The following is a 13,507-nucleotide window of genomic DNA, read 5'->3' on the forward strand; positions in this document are numbered from 1 at the left end:
GTACTTGCACCATCACTGCGGTGGGCGCATAAAGTAACTATGGAATATTTTGACTTTGAAATGATGAATCTGAGTAAACTGAGAAATTTGAAAGGGTGCTCAATATTGCACAGCTAATTACACTTCCTTTCTTTTCTTACATTGTTGTTCCATGCTTCAGGGATTCAGAAGAGTTACATATCTGTGCTGGTTTTTAAGTGCAAACAATTTTGCTGTAGTTTAACAACAGTGATGTTTACTAGCTATCTGTAAAAACCGTTTATTTGAAGATTTTGGTATTATACACTGTGTGTTCCAAAATGAGCATCTTCAATTCAAAGGAAATTGTATATGAATGCAGGAGAAATAAAGTTAATTAGATAAGGAGCCTGATCTTCTGACTCCGTTTTTAAGTAAGCAGGTGGCAAAATGTTTCTTACATGTTATAATTAGTAATTAGAGCTGAACGCCAAAAGAAAAAACAAACCCAAGACAAAGAGACAATGTTTGGTTGTGAGGTTGTCAGTGAGCTGAGACTAAGGATCCCATCCTATTGCCCTGTGGACCCTTCGGCCTGCACCTAGAAGACGCGCCCCTTCCGTTAACACTGAGGCCGAGTGACCTACACTTCGTGACCCCCCACCTGGATCTGCGCTCCTGGGGGCGGGGGGGGGAGGAGGGCCCCGCCTCCATTCTCCCGAAGCCCAATCGCTTGGACACTTTGGGCACGTCCCGCTGATGGCCACGCCCCCAGCCGACGGGGTAGGGGCGTCTTTAAGACCGAGTGACTGGGTCGCGTAAGGCTGCGCGCCTGTAGACAGGGGCTTCAAGTCTTGGACCCTGGGGCTTCTCCACGCAGCCGCTATTCTCCAGGCAGCCCCAGCGCCTTGCGGCGCCCTTTACCTGTGGCTCCACAGCTCTCGCTCCGGCCTTGCTAGCTCGCCCTCCGGGCTCCGGGCAGCTCCTCTGGAAGCCCGCAGGGAACTCTCGCGCCTCGCGCTCCCGCGGCGCCCAACGGGGTCCGCCGGGGCCATGGTGCCCTCCCCTGCGAAGCCCGGCTCCGCGCAGGGGACGAGCGAGACAGAGTCGCTCGGCCCCGCGCCCATGGGGGCTGCTCCGCTGACGGGCCTGGGACCCTCAGACGGTCCGGAGGCGGCCGCCGAGAATGTAGAGGTAGAGTTGGCGGGGCCGGCGGGTGCCGAGCCCCCTCAGCCTCCCGAGGGCGGCTGGGGCTGGCTGGTGATGCTGGCGGCCATGTGGTGCAACGGGTCGGTGTTTGGCATCCAGAACGCCTGCGGGGTGCTCTTCGTGTCCATGCTGGATACCTTCGGGTCCAAGGACGATGACCAGTTGGTCTTCAAGACAGGTGAGGCGCAACGCCCGCTGCAGCCAGCCCCGGGGGACAGGCGTGCCTTCCCCCCACGAACGCATTCCGCGTGCCAAGTGTGGGTCCACGCCCGTGTGTGCATCTCGGAGAGTCCCTGTGTGCTTAGATGTATGGGCGCTTCTCTTGTGGGTGGGGGTCGCTCTCTGCTAAATACAGAAAGCACAGGAGGCAGCCAGATTAGGGATTGAGAAGAGGGAAGGTGAGGGGTTACTTTTTCCTATCCTGTTGTCCTGCTTAACGATTTACCAAACTAAATAAAAAAGGTGAAACGCAACATGGGAGTGGGGGTTGTAGAGCGTTATTATGTGATCTCTTGACTGATAAGGTAAAAAACAAGTCCAAGACCTCCTCTGTAACTCTTTTACGTATATTATTCACTTTATCCTGCAAGGCGGCGTTGTCAACCCCATTTAGGTCAGCAAACTGGCGCTTGGTGAAATCAAGTTTCTTGGTGAGTAGCAGAATGGAGATAGAAGACACATCTTATGACTTAATGGGCCAGGTGATTTTCATGACTAAGTCAGACTCCCTCTCTGCCACCTGGGGAACTTTATATGATAATAGTCTTTTTTTAACTTTAATTTTAAGATTATGTTACTTGGGTCTTTAGTGAACATATAATCAATATGTAAGACTGCTATAACAAATTCTAAGGCAGACATAATGTTGAGAGTTTTAAAACCTTATAAATATCAATAGTATTACATGTATCATTCTGCAGTTTGCTTTTTTTTTTACTGTATTATGTCTGTGATTTACCCATATACCTCAATTTGAGCTGGTAGCTTAGTTTTTTTGTATTAATTCATAGTTTCCATTATATGCTATATTATACTTTATTTTTGCAGTGTCTCTTTAGTAGACATTTAGATTATTTCCAAACTTACTATAAACAATGCCACAATGAATATTCTTGTATGTACCCTATCTCCTTGGGCATGTGTTAAATAAGGTACCATATTTACCCTGGAATTTGTGTTCCATAAATAACTCTTGAAGCTGTTGTATTATGGAGGTCACAGGGCTAGGTACAAAAGTGCTAAAAATGTATCGTATACTTACTTTGTAAGGAAGGTTACCATTAAAAAGTTTAGCAGGATGTATATGCATATGTAATAGTAAACACATATTTTACTATATGAGTATCAGGTATCTGGGAGGGAAAAGCTCAAGGAGGCTGAATTGACAGTGTTACCATTTTAAGACTAATTCCTTCAGCATTTAGCATATTCTTGTCTGGGATTACAGATTTTTAATGCAATCAAAACAGCAAGACAACAGCCTTTCATATACTACTGTTTTTGCAAACTCAGGTAAGTTTATTCATTGGTATCTGTGGCCTTCCTCCCTCCCGCCCTCCCTCCCTCCCTCTCTCCCTCTGGAGAAAGACCATAGCTTTTCTGGGGATCAGAGTTTTGCAGTGTTGAAGCCTCTGCCTACCAAGTTCCTACTGGCTACAATATTCCATTATTGGCTAGTTGAAAGTGAGGGGCGGGGGATGGGACCTTCTCTCTTGACCTTTCTGAAACTCCGTATTTTCAGTTTTCATGAATATCTTCCTCCATTTACTCAGTTAATTCCTTGATAACTTTAAGTCATGTCTGAGGAGGTGTGTGTATGTCATATAAACAATTACATGGGCATGCCAGTTAGATATTGAAGATCTTTGTGCTTATCCGCGTAACTGCCGTGCCCTTGCGCAGAGGTGCCCACTTCAGGATGAGTGGAGACAGAAAACCAGCCTGTGCTCTAGGTGGCCTTTATCTAATTTCTGCAGAGGGACCTTATGCGTTTGTGATGGCCCTCTGTAATAGCAGCTTGATTAAATGTTGGCCTTTTTTTTGGACGCTGTGTAACAGATGCACAACAGATGCATTTTAAGATAGGAGGAAGAAAACAGATTGCACTTTCTCTGTGAAAAAAGGGCGACAAGATGGTTATTGGGCCACTTAATGTTGAGGTGCCCCCTCTCCCCTCCCCAACAGGTGTTTCATAGAGTCCAGCATCCATAAAAGGCACTGAAGTATTTGAGAATAACTGCTTTGACGTTTGGCTTTTCCACTAATGCAGAGTCATCTGTGATTGAATGTATGCAAGCTTAAGTACAACGCAAAAAATATCTAGACCTGTCCAGAGCTTTTATTTTTAAAAGTTTTGGTTCATTTTCTATTATCTTATTCATGATAATAGAATAACTGCCCTCAGCATTCGAGGGCACTTAATTGTCTCCATGTTTTCAGTAGCTGTTTTATAGTGATTAGTCCAAGGATACCCTGGGAGGTTGTAGTAGAATGGGAACTCAGGTTTTCAAATGATGGTTCATTATTTCTTGAGAACTTCCTATTTGCCAGCCCACTGCTAAGCACTTTACATGCATTCCTATTTAAACCGTACTGCAACCCCATGGGATAGGTTTTACTTGGTATCTGTCTTTTCACATGTGGAAACTCAGGTTTGCAGACTTTAAGTAAGCAGTGGAGCCAGGATTCAAATTCAGATTTATCTGATTCCAGAAGCTGGGTTTTTAACAATTGATCATATTACATTGGCTAGATAACATTCTGCTAATACAATGTTCTTTATGTTTTTGGTTAATTTAAGCATTAGCAATTGATTGAGTACTACACCAGGAATTCTGGTCTTAGAAATCTGACTCTGGCTGGTGTGACTCAGTGGACTAAGCGCCGGCCTGAGAACCAAGGGGTCACCAGTTTTATTCCCAGTCAGGGCACATGCTGGGTTGCAGGCCAGGTCCCCAGTAGGGGGCACACAAGAGGCAACCACACATTGATGTTTCTCTCCCTCTTGCTCTCTCTAAAAATAAATAAATAAAAATATAAAAAAAAAATCTGAAAGAACAGGGTCCCTGTTTCTTGATCTTACCTGTCTGTCGATAAACAATTGCCAATTGTTAATGTCTCATGGAAGTAGATTTTTGAAGTGTGGAGAAGCAAGATCATTTCATATGCCATTCAAACAAAAGGCTAGGGTTTCCCTTGAAGCCCCACACCTCTAGCCTGATCCATAGCAGGGCAATATTTCCAGGAAGAGCTGAAGAGCAGCCTTTCCCAGGCTCACTTCTCCATTTCGCGGCTCTCGTAACTCTTAGGTAACTGATGATCCACCCCAAATTTCTTAGGAAAAGGCCTGAAGACATTCAGGCACACTAAGATATAGGTGAGGTTACAGGTCCTAATGTTACTGCTCATCCATCCTCCAAGTATCATTCCTTACGTATCTGACACCGTCTGTGCAGGCCGCTGGAAGTGGGAACTGAGAGAGACAGCTGTTCCCAGGGAGCTTTAGATCTGCTTTGGGACACAAACAAGTAAAAAGACAGATAAAATACTTTCCTGAGGCACTTGCAATATCCAGGACCCAATCTTATTTTAAAAGGCTGAAATTCCAGGGAGAGGTGGGGGCTGGAAAAGGCATTTTATGACCTCTTTCTATATGGTAATAAATCTTACTGTGTGAAGTTAAGACTTTGGAAAGGGAATCAAATGGAACTACAAGTTAGGCAGTAGAACCAATGAAAATTGTTGAGGGCATCATGGCCCCATTGTGGTAATGTGGCTGGCCATGACGGAGTGCTCAGAGGTGCACCTTGCACGTGCTGCTGGGTCAGTTATATCCACAGAGGGAGCAAGCCGAGCTTGAGTTGTCTCTTTTCAGTTAAGTGTTTACTTATTCATATGTGCATGCTTCTTGCCTGTGTGGTGGGAAGTCGGACACTTTTGGGAAGATTAAAACAGACTACAATGAACTGGAACGTTGTTTCCCCTTAGAAATTGCAACTTGCCTTAACTTAGCTATATATTGAAGAACTCATTTTTAGTTCCTTCATGGAACTGATAAATAGTGTAGGGTTTTTCATTTTCTTGATGCAGTGCCCTGAACACTCTCTGGGATTTTACTAGGGTATTAATTTAGTTTACTTGTCTGCTTTTTTCTTGCAGAAAGAAAAATGTTTTAATGGTATATGGAGTTTAAAAACATACCTATTTAAAACAAGTGTGTTTTCAGACTCAGTATTTAGGGTAGTTAATGATATCCTTTTGAAGAAATTATGTCTTTGTGGTCCAGAGGCTTGGTCAAGAAGACCCTACTTCTCTCTTTAGTAATTCCCTATTTAATAGCCTGTCTTTCTTTCTTTTTTAAGTTTATTTTATTTTTAGAGAGAGGAAGGGGGGAAGAAAGAGAGGGAGAGAAACATGAATGTGTGATTGCCCCTTGTGCACCCCCCGACTGGGCACCTGGCCTGCAACCCAGGCATGTGTCCTAACTGGGAATTGAACCAGCAATGCTTTGGTTCACAGGCCAGGGCTCAGTCCACTGAGCCACACCAGCCAGGTAATAGACTTCCTTTAAATCAGAGGTCTGTGGTTAAATAAGTGTGAGAAACACAGCATATTGTCCTTCTCTTGGATATTTATAGTAGAAAACAAGGTATTAAAAATTCAATAGTTTTGAAGAGAAGTGGACTGACTATCAAAAAGGTTTCAAAAGGGAGACTTTCTGGCAACAGTCTTTAAAGGAGCGGTCTTCCCCGTATGGAGGTAGATTGCTCTTTAAGGTGGTTATAGTCACAAAGTAGGATTTTCAGTTGCACTTACCAGTGAATGCATCTCGAAACAACTCTCAATATAATCTCACTAGTACCTCTGAAATTTCAAGTCAGTTAGTGTTTCCTGAAGGTTAAAAAAAAAGTTTTCACATTTATAGTTACGCTGATACCTACATATGACAGCTGTGTGCTACACCTAAACTGATAGGAAGTTTTTGCTGTAGTTCAGAACTGAACTGCGTGGTTTTAAGCTAAGGGTTTTTTTGGGGGGAGGGGAAAAAGCTGCTTGTGATCTAATAATTTCTGTATCTGAGCAAAGTGTTTTTAGTAACGGTGCTTTGTATGGTGGGCGAATGATCTGGTTCTTGGTTCTAAACGTCTCTCACTATAAATAACTAACTGTTATTTTGCACTGAGAGGTTGAAAGACTCTGAGAACTTACTTATTTTATGGTAGCTGTTTTACTTGAATTTCCTTTATTCTTCCTCATCTTAAAACACCCAACCTTTTATGCCATGCGAATTCATCTAAACTGCCTGCTAAAAGAAGTCATTAGACCACAAAAATCGTTCCAGGATTTTGCAGTAATAAAGGAATGAGTATGGTGTGAGCATTTCATATTCCAATTCTAAAATGTCTCCGATTTCAGAGCAAGACTGAACATTGTGAATAGTGTGTAGTGAATTCTAATTAAATACAACCATATGAGTATTCCTGGGGTGTTTTTATTATGGGACTTTCATCAATAAAATTAATCATCAAAAGAACCAAATCAGGCAAAAATAGAAGCATAACAGGATAATTGCTGGAGAGATTTTGAGGTGTCATTTTATTTATTTATTTTAGTTTATTTTTTTTAATTGCATTTTTTTTCCATTACCACTCATCCCCGTTATACCTTCTTCCACCTTCTGAGGAGTCTTTTAGAATAAATCATGCTCTGTGGTCTTGATGTGATTTGCTCAGTCTTTTTACGTGGGTCCTTGCTGAGCCCATCTTGTGTTTCCTTGAGCTTAGTCCCAGGCCACGTACTTTCATTTTTCCTGCCTTCCGTGGTGTCTCATATGCCCCATGGCTCTAGCCACTACCTTAGGTCATTTCCACATCTTTTCTCTGTGTTCAAAACCCATATCTGCTATTTCTGGACAGTTTCACTTGAATGATACATCATACTCAACTAAAATGAACACATTTTTAGCCACTCCATATAAGCTTCACCTACCACCAAAACAACAGCACACCAAAAATAGACATTTCTTGTAAATTCTCTCGGTGTATGACACCTCTGGTTGCTTAAGTCAGAAATCTGGAATTCATCTTAATTTCTTATTTTTCCCCTTTCCTTACATATTTTGTTAAATCAGACCAAGTGCTTTTAGAGTGTTTACCTCTGTAATGCCTCATAAACCAGTCCCTTCTTTTCCTCTAGTGCTCTGTCTTAATTCATGACTTTATTACTTTTGGCCTCATTTATTGTCATAACTCTTTAACTGATCTACCTGTCCTTAGTTCTACTTGTATACCTGAGTGATTATTCTAAAACATTGGACTGTATAATTTTTCTGTTAAAAAGCCATCAGTGATTCCCATTAGTTCTAGGACAATGCCAAACTCTACCAAAGGCCTTCAAGTTCTGCCCTTGCCTGGTCCTCTAGCCTTGTTTCCCAACTCCCTCCCTTCTTGTTCTTTATGCTCCAGCCGAGCTGAAGGCCTCAGATATTCCCAAGTTTGTGTTGCTGTCTTCGGCCTCTATGCCTTTATCTCTGTCACTTCCGTCATTAGTGGGATTTTAGTCTTCGTACAATTTTGTAAGGCAGTTGGCCATTTTATTCGTTTTGTGACGACCCTGTGATATAACAATAATTTTATGCAACTTGGGATGTTTTGTTACATTTTTCATGAACTTGGAATGTTTTAGGGGTAGTATGAATTCAAATGAGTTATGTGTTAAGCTTAAAGTGGAAGACAACCAAACTTCAGCCTGTTCTAATCTAACATTCTGTGAAAGGCACTTTTAAGATAATACATATTTGTTTAAATGATAATTTGCATGCCCTCTACCATAAAGAAAGCTTTCGTGTACATTAATTTTATATTGTATATTAATTGTATATTTTATTTTTTAGTGTAGCCTCGTAGGATGTCATTACCTCCACTTAGAGATAAGAAAGTTGTGACTTGCTTAGGGTTGGGTCACTTATCAGTGTTTATGTACATTAAGTTGAATTTAACAACATCTTTCTAACTGGGTAAAAAATTGTACTTATGTTAAAGTTGTCTTGAAATGTAGAACTCTGCCTTTTCCCCCTCAGATCTATTCTACATAGAACACATGGGTACCTATGTGTTCTCTTGAACCTTATCAGAAATCCTGTGACGTTGTTTCTGCAGTAGAATACCATGTAGAGTTATCACAACCCAACTAAAGGTCTGACCTCACATTCAAATTAAAGAAACAAACTTCAGCAGAAACAAATGGGGCCCCAAACAGTACTGAACGGTCAGCTCACCACAGCTGTGAGCACACAGGAACTGTGGGTGTTTTTCATGGCAGTGATTCAGAAGGAGCAACTGCAGCATTCCTGGGGAACAGCCAGCCCTTCCCAGACTGCAGTGCTGGAGGAGAACAGTGCTTCCAGGTGGACATGTACCAACTGTGCATCTGCAGTACGTTCTTTGCTCAAGTATCTTCATTCACAACAAAAGTAATTTCCCACTCTGCATGTACCTAGATACTAGAACTTAAGAGCTGAGGGGATGACTTCGCTTACCGTCAAGTTGGAAGTTTTTTTTCCTTCCACCAATTTTTAATTACGGGGCTGCATATGAAATGCAGGTTTGAAATAATGTGTATGGACCAAAGCAGAGTTTCTAACCTCCCGTGTTTCCTCTTGATAAATGTGAAGATCTCATGGCCCCTGAAGTGCATACATACCTCCATGGGTAGTTTACCTTTTGAGTGAGGATCCCTAATATTCAGGAGATAAAGCCAAGTATTGGTCCACCAGCCAAGATTTTGTTGCTTTATTTTTAGTTATACTTTGCAGATAATTAGGATTCATTTTTGTTTTTTCAATACAAAATTATAATAATGAATCTTTTAAAACTAAATGTGACTGCCTGGAACTTCTGATAACGGCCCTCTTAGTGAGGGGGGACTGTGCTGTCCCCCTCTTCTCATCCCCCCACTTGAGAATCACAGACTAGAGTCTTAAGTTCAATTCAAGGTATGTTTTTCTATAACTAGATAGTTAAAGCTCAGTGAAAGGTCAGTCAGTGGTTAAATTACTGGATAAAAGTCAGGGAAAGGTGCATTGCTCTGCAGTTCAGCTATTACCTGTGTTTTTGCTAAAAAGTATATTGTATCAACAGTGTTGTGCCCTGGCTGGTGTGTCTTAGAGAACTGGGCACTGGACTCTGAACCAAAGGGTCACCAGTCAGGGCACATGCCTGGGTTGCCTGGGTTGCAGGCCACATCTCCAGCATGGGATGCGCAAGAGGCAACCACACATTAGTGTTTCTCTTTCTCTTTTTCCTTCCTTTCCCTTCTCTCTAAATAAATAAATAAATAAATAAATAAAATCTTAAAAAATGAAACTACAGAATTAAAAAAAACAGTGTCGTGCTGTGTTCAAAAAGTCAAAATTTATTTTTATTACAAACTTAGACTGCATCCAAAACTAAATTCTGAGATTTTATAAAAATAGAAAACCACTATTCATTAAATGGAGATATTTATTGACTTTTCTGGGTAGCTAGGTATTGATGCAAAATTGAGTGAGTTAGTCTAGTGATTGTTTTTAGTGATAAAAACCTTTCCATTTTGCTTAATTATCCTTTTTATTAGTTTTGACTTTATGTTCTAATTTCAAATGACAATATCTCAAAGTCTTCACACTTATTAACAGTTGTTTCAGCAACAACACTCCACAGAGCTAATTGATGTTTTAGTGCAGACGGGGCAGAAGGTTGCTATTGTTGTCCTATAGTGATATAACACTGACCTTGGGCAGCAACACTCCTAACTGTGTAGTTATCCCTGAGGGTCAGGTTTTTGGGTTTCTTACTTTTTGTTTATCTGTAGCTTCTAATTTTCTGTGTTGAACAAGTATTGCTTTTATAATAGCAAAATTTTTAATATTTAAGAAATTCACCATTAGTGTTTTTAGATCAAAATAGAGATATATACTATCAGATGGGTGATCATTAAGAGCTAAATCATGGTACTAATCACACCTGAGCCCCATCCAGGCTCTGCACATTAAATTCTTGCTGATTTTTTTTGGGTGGGGGGCGCAGAGGGGGTAAGAAGAGAGAAGGGTCAAAGAGGGAGTAGACTCATATTTGCATTTGTATGCATAATTTTATAGGAAACATTAAATCCGGAGCTCATAAATACTTTCTGATCTAAAGTTGTCTCCTTTCAGTGGTTTTTATGTGTTTGTGGCACGCAAGCTAACTTGTATGGGGAGCAAAAGCAAATACACCATTTCCCTCACATTTTGTTGCTGGCTAGCAGGAAAAAAATCTCAGGTCTCTGGATTAAAAAAATGGTTGTTTTAAATGCTCCTTTAAATCAAGAGATTTAAAGTAATGCTTTTAAATGATTTAAATCTTAGATTGTTGTACTTAAGGGCCACCTGGAAGATTTTTATAAAACCTGAGGGTTTATCTTTTCTTTCAATAAACTTGTGTCTCTAAATGATGATCATTTACAGATGACTGACCCTTTTCCAGAAATGCTGTGAGATCCTCTATAGACACCTACTTGAATCTAAGTAAAAAGAAATTGTGACAATTTCAGTTTTATTGGTTTGGAATTTGTAAGGATTTGGAGAGGGATTTGGTTTATCTGCATTTATTTGTGTTTTTTTCCACACATCCTGCAGGTGTAGGCATTATTAGGAGCCTCCCTAAAGAATATGCTCCTTTCAAGTACTTTTTTTTAACCAAAACTTAGGAATACCAAACTTTAACTCTTTCACTTTAAATTTACAACTGATGCATATGCATATGTGAGATGTGATCAGTACAGAGCCACAACCCCTTATCTGAAACTCTTGGGACTATATATGTTTTGGGGTTCAGATTATTTTTGGATTTTGAAATAGTAATCAAGTATATACACCTATGGTTTTTAAGAGTCCCCAAGGGAGCCTGAGGCAGCACCTTGCAATTGAACACATTGAGACTTCTGCAGCAAAATGTGTGGGTATTCAGAGTGAGTGGGACAGACAGAGATCATAAATGGCTTCATGTGAGTTCAGATGATGTTTTGCTTCCAAGCGAATGTTGATACCATCTTACAAAACACTTTGGTTTTGGGGTTTCATTTCAGAATTGTAAATGAGGAATCATGGATTGAAATATAATTATTTAATTTGTTTTCTGTTTCTCAGTGAACACTCTTTTTAAGGTACATTTTTCTGTAACATATATGTTGTGCCTATTTAATGTTTTCATTATGTGTGGTATTCTACGTTACTGGTTGCTTACCCTAGGTTATTCAACCAGGCGTCCTTTGCTGGTTGTGTTAATTGTAAAAGTGTTAGATGGTATAAAGTAGCATTTGTGTATACATCTTTAAATGGATTGCTTTTTTCCCTTTTTGGATTGCTTCCTTCAGGTATACGTCCAGAAGTGAGATTACAGGTTCAAAGGGTATGAAAACTTTATAACACTTGTTACACATTGCCAGCTTTTTCCTTTTTGTTTTTAAAGATCTTATTTATTTTTTAGAGAGAAGGAAAGGGAAGGAGAAAGTGAGGGAGATAAACATCTATGTGTGAGAGATACATCTGTTAGTTGCCTCTCCCACACCCCCAACTGGGGATCCAGCCCACAACGCAGGCATGTGCCCTGACTGGGAATCGAACCGGTGCCCCTTCGGTTCACAGGCTGGCGCTCAATCCACTGAGCCACACCAGTTAGGGTACCAGCTTGTTCTTTAGAGATCTTGAGTCAGTTTTCTGTGCCCCAGAAAGATGCTGGCTTCCTGAAAACCCTACCAATGTTAGGTTTATTTTTTTATTAATTTGGTAAGTCCCAATGATATTTTTAAAAATTGGTTTTAAATCAAATTTCATTGCTTTTAAGGCTATGTGTTTTCCCAGTTTTTGAGGCCTTTAAAAGCAGCAAATGCCTTGGCAATTATATGTAATATCTGGAAATATAGAGGACGCATGCCAGTGAATATATTAGAGTAAAACGTCTTAGTCCTTAGATTCTCTCCCTTGACACATCTTGGCAGGTGGGACGCGCCCTTGTTCCTTTCCTCTGCTCTCAGTGCAGGTGTTCATCGAGGCCTTTCTTGGGGTTGGGAGTGGTATTGGAAATGACCCTTCTGGAGACTTAGCCATGAGTTAGTTCTCAGTGACTCTTCCAGGTGACATCGCGCTGCCCAGAGGCTCGGCTCACAAGAGCATTCCTGTCTTGTTCTCCCTCTGTGCTGTTACCTTGCCTCATCCTCCTTGGGCCTGGCTAATCCTGTTGAAATAGCTTTAATTAGTTAATCTGGGCATATGTGTGTTTAAAATTATTTTTTCCTCTATTGATTTCTAAGAGACAAATCATTTAATTTACTGAACACAAACTATGTACAGGTAACCATGCAAGAAACAAATGAATTTGACTTAATTCCATATTCTTGAGAGGTTATGAAGGAAATACATAAACAACTCTAAAGCAACATGCTACCCATGTTACCTGCAGTGTAGATAAGATTGATTTTAGAGGAAGGCAAAGTGACTTCTGACTGAGCCGACCAGGGAAGGCTTCATGGAGGTAGCTTCTGAGTTAGGCTTTAAAGGATTGGTAGTCTGTCCTCAGCAGATTTAGCAGAAAAAGGCATTCCATGTGAGGATGCAGGGCCTGGGCAAGGGCTAGTAAAGTCTAATAATGAATGTTTTACCGTATTTTACTATGTCGTTTATATTATCTTGTTTTATCTGTTCAATGACCCTATGATATAACTGCTGTTACAATCTTCATGTTGTAAGATGGGCTACTGAGAAGAATACTACTGAGCAGGGCTGGATTTGAACTGAAGTCTCTGGCATCAGGAGCCAGGTCCTTTATATTAGACTGCACACTGGGCTGATTAAAAAGAATGACAAGGAGGACGTTTTGGCTAGAGCCCAGAATATGTAAAGTTATAGAAGGTAAGTCTGGATGAGGATGGTAGAGCTGGGGAATGGAAGGTTTGAATGGTGAGTTGAGCAGTTTGGGCATTATTTAACAGAAGACATGAGTGGGTTGCAAAAGGAAAGAAATAAGAGGAGATTTGAGGTGCAAGAGAAGTAGGAAGGAAGGGACAGATGTGAGACATTTCATAGGATGGACCGAAGGAATTCTGGCAAATGATGGTTCTGGACAGGGACCCGGAAACAGGTGGTGCCTGTGTCGGAGACTGCGTCTAAGCAAATTTGGAACTGGGAGGCCTCACCTTTTCATTTTGTGCCATGCCCTACAGGTCATGTAGACAGTGATGGGTGGTGCCATTGATAGGACCCGGGGCCCTGGAGAGGAGGAGTTGACAAAGAAAGGCTGACTCAGACATCAGACATAAGACTGTT

At 41.0% G+C, this 13,507-nt stretch overlaps 1 protein-coding gene across 1 annotated transcript in view; it reads left to right on the plus strand.

Moving 5' to 3' along the window:
- Positions 1 to 752: 752 nt before the first annotated feature.
- SLC16A10 (solute carrier family 16 member 10) overlaps positions 753 to 13,507 on the plus strand; it is a 106,919-nt gene continuing 94,164 nt past the window's right edge. Inside the window, exon 1 of the mRNA XM_045843460.1 lies at positions 753 to 1,345. Within this exon, the coding sequence (XP_045699416.1) occupies positions 1,012 to 1,345 (334 nt within the window). The 5' untranslated portion in view covers positions 753 to 1,011. The remainder of the gene's footprint in view (positions 1,346 to 13,507) is intronic.

Source organism: Phyllostomus hastatus, unplaced genomic scaffold (genome assembly GCF_019186645.2).
Source record: "Phyllostomus hastatus isolate PE091 unplaced genomic scaffold, TTU_PhHast_1.1 phas_contig_40, whole genome shotgun sequence".
Lineage (NCBI taxonomy): Eukaryota > Metazoa > Chordata > Mammalia > Chiroptera > Phyllostomidae > Phyllostomus > Phyllostomus hastatus.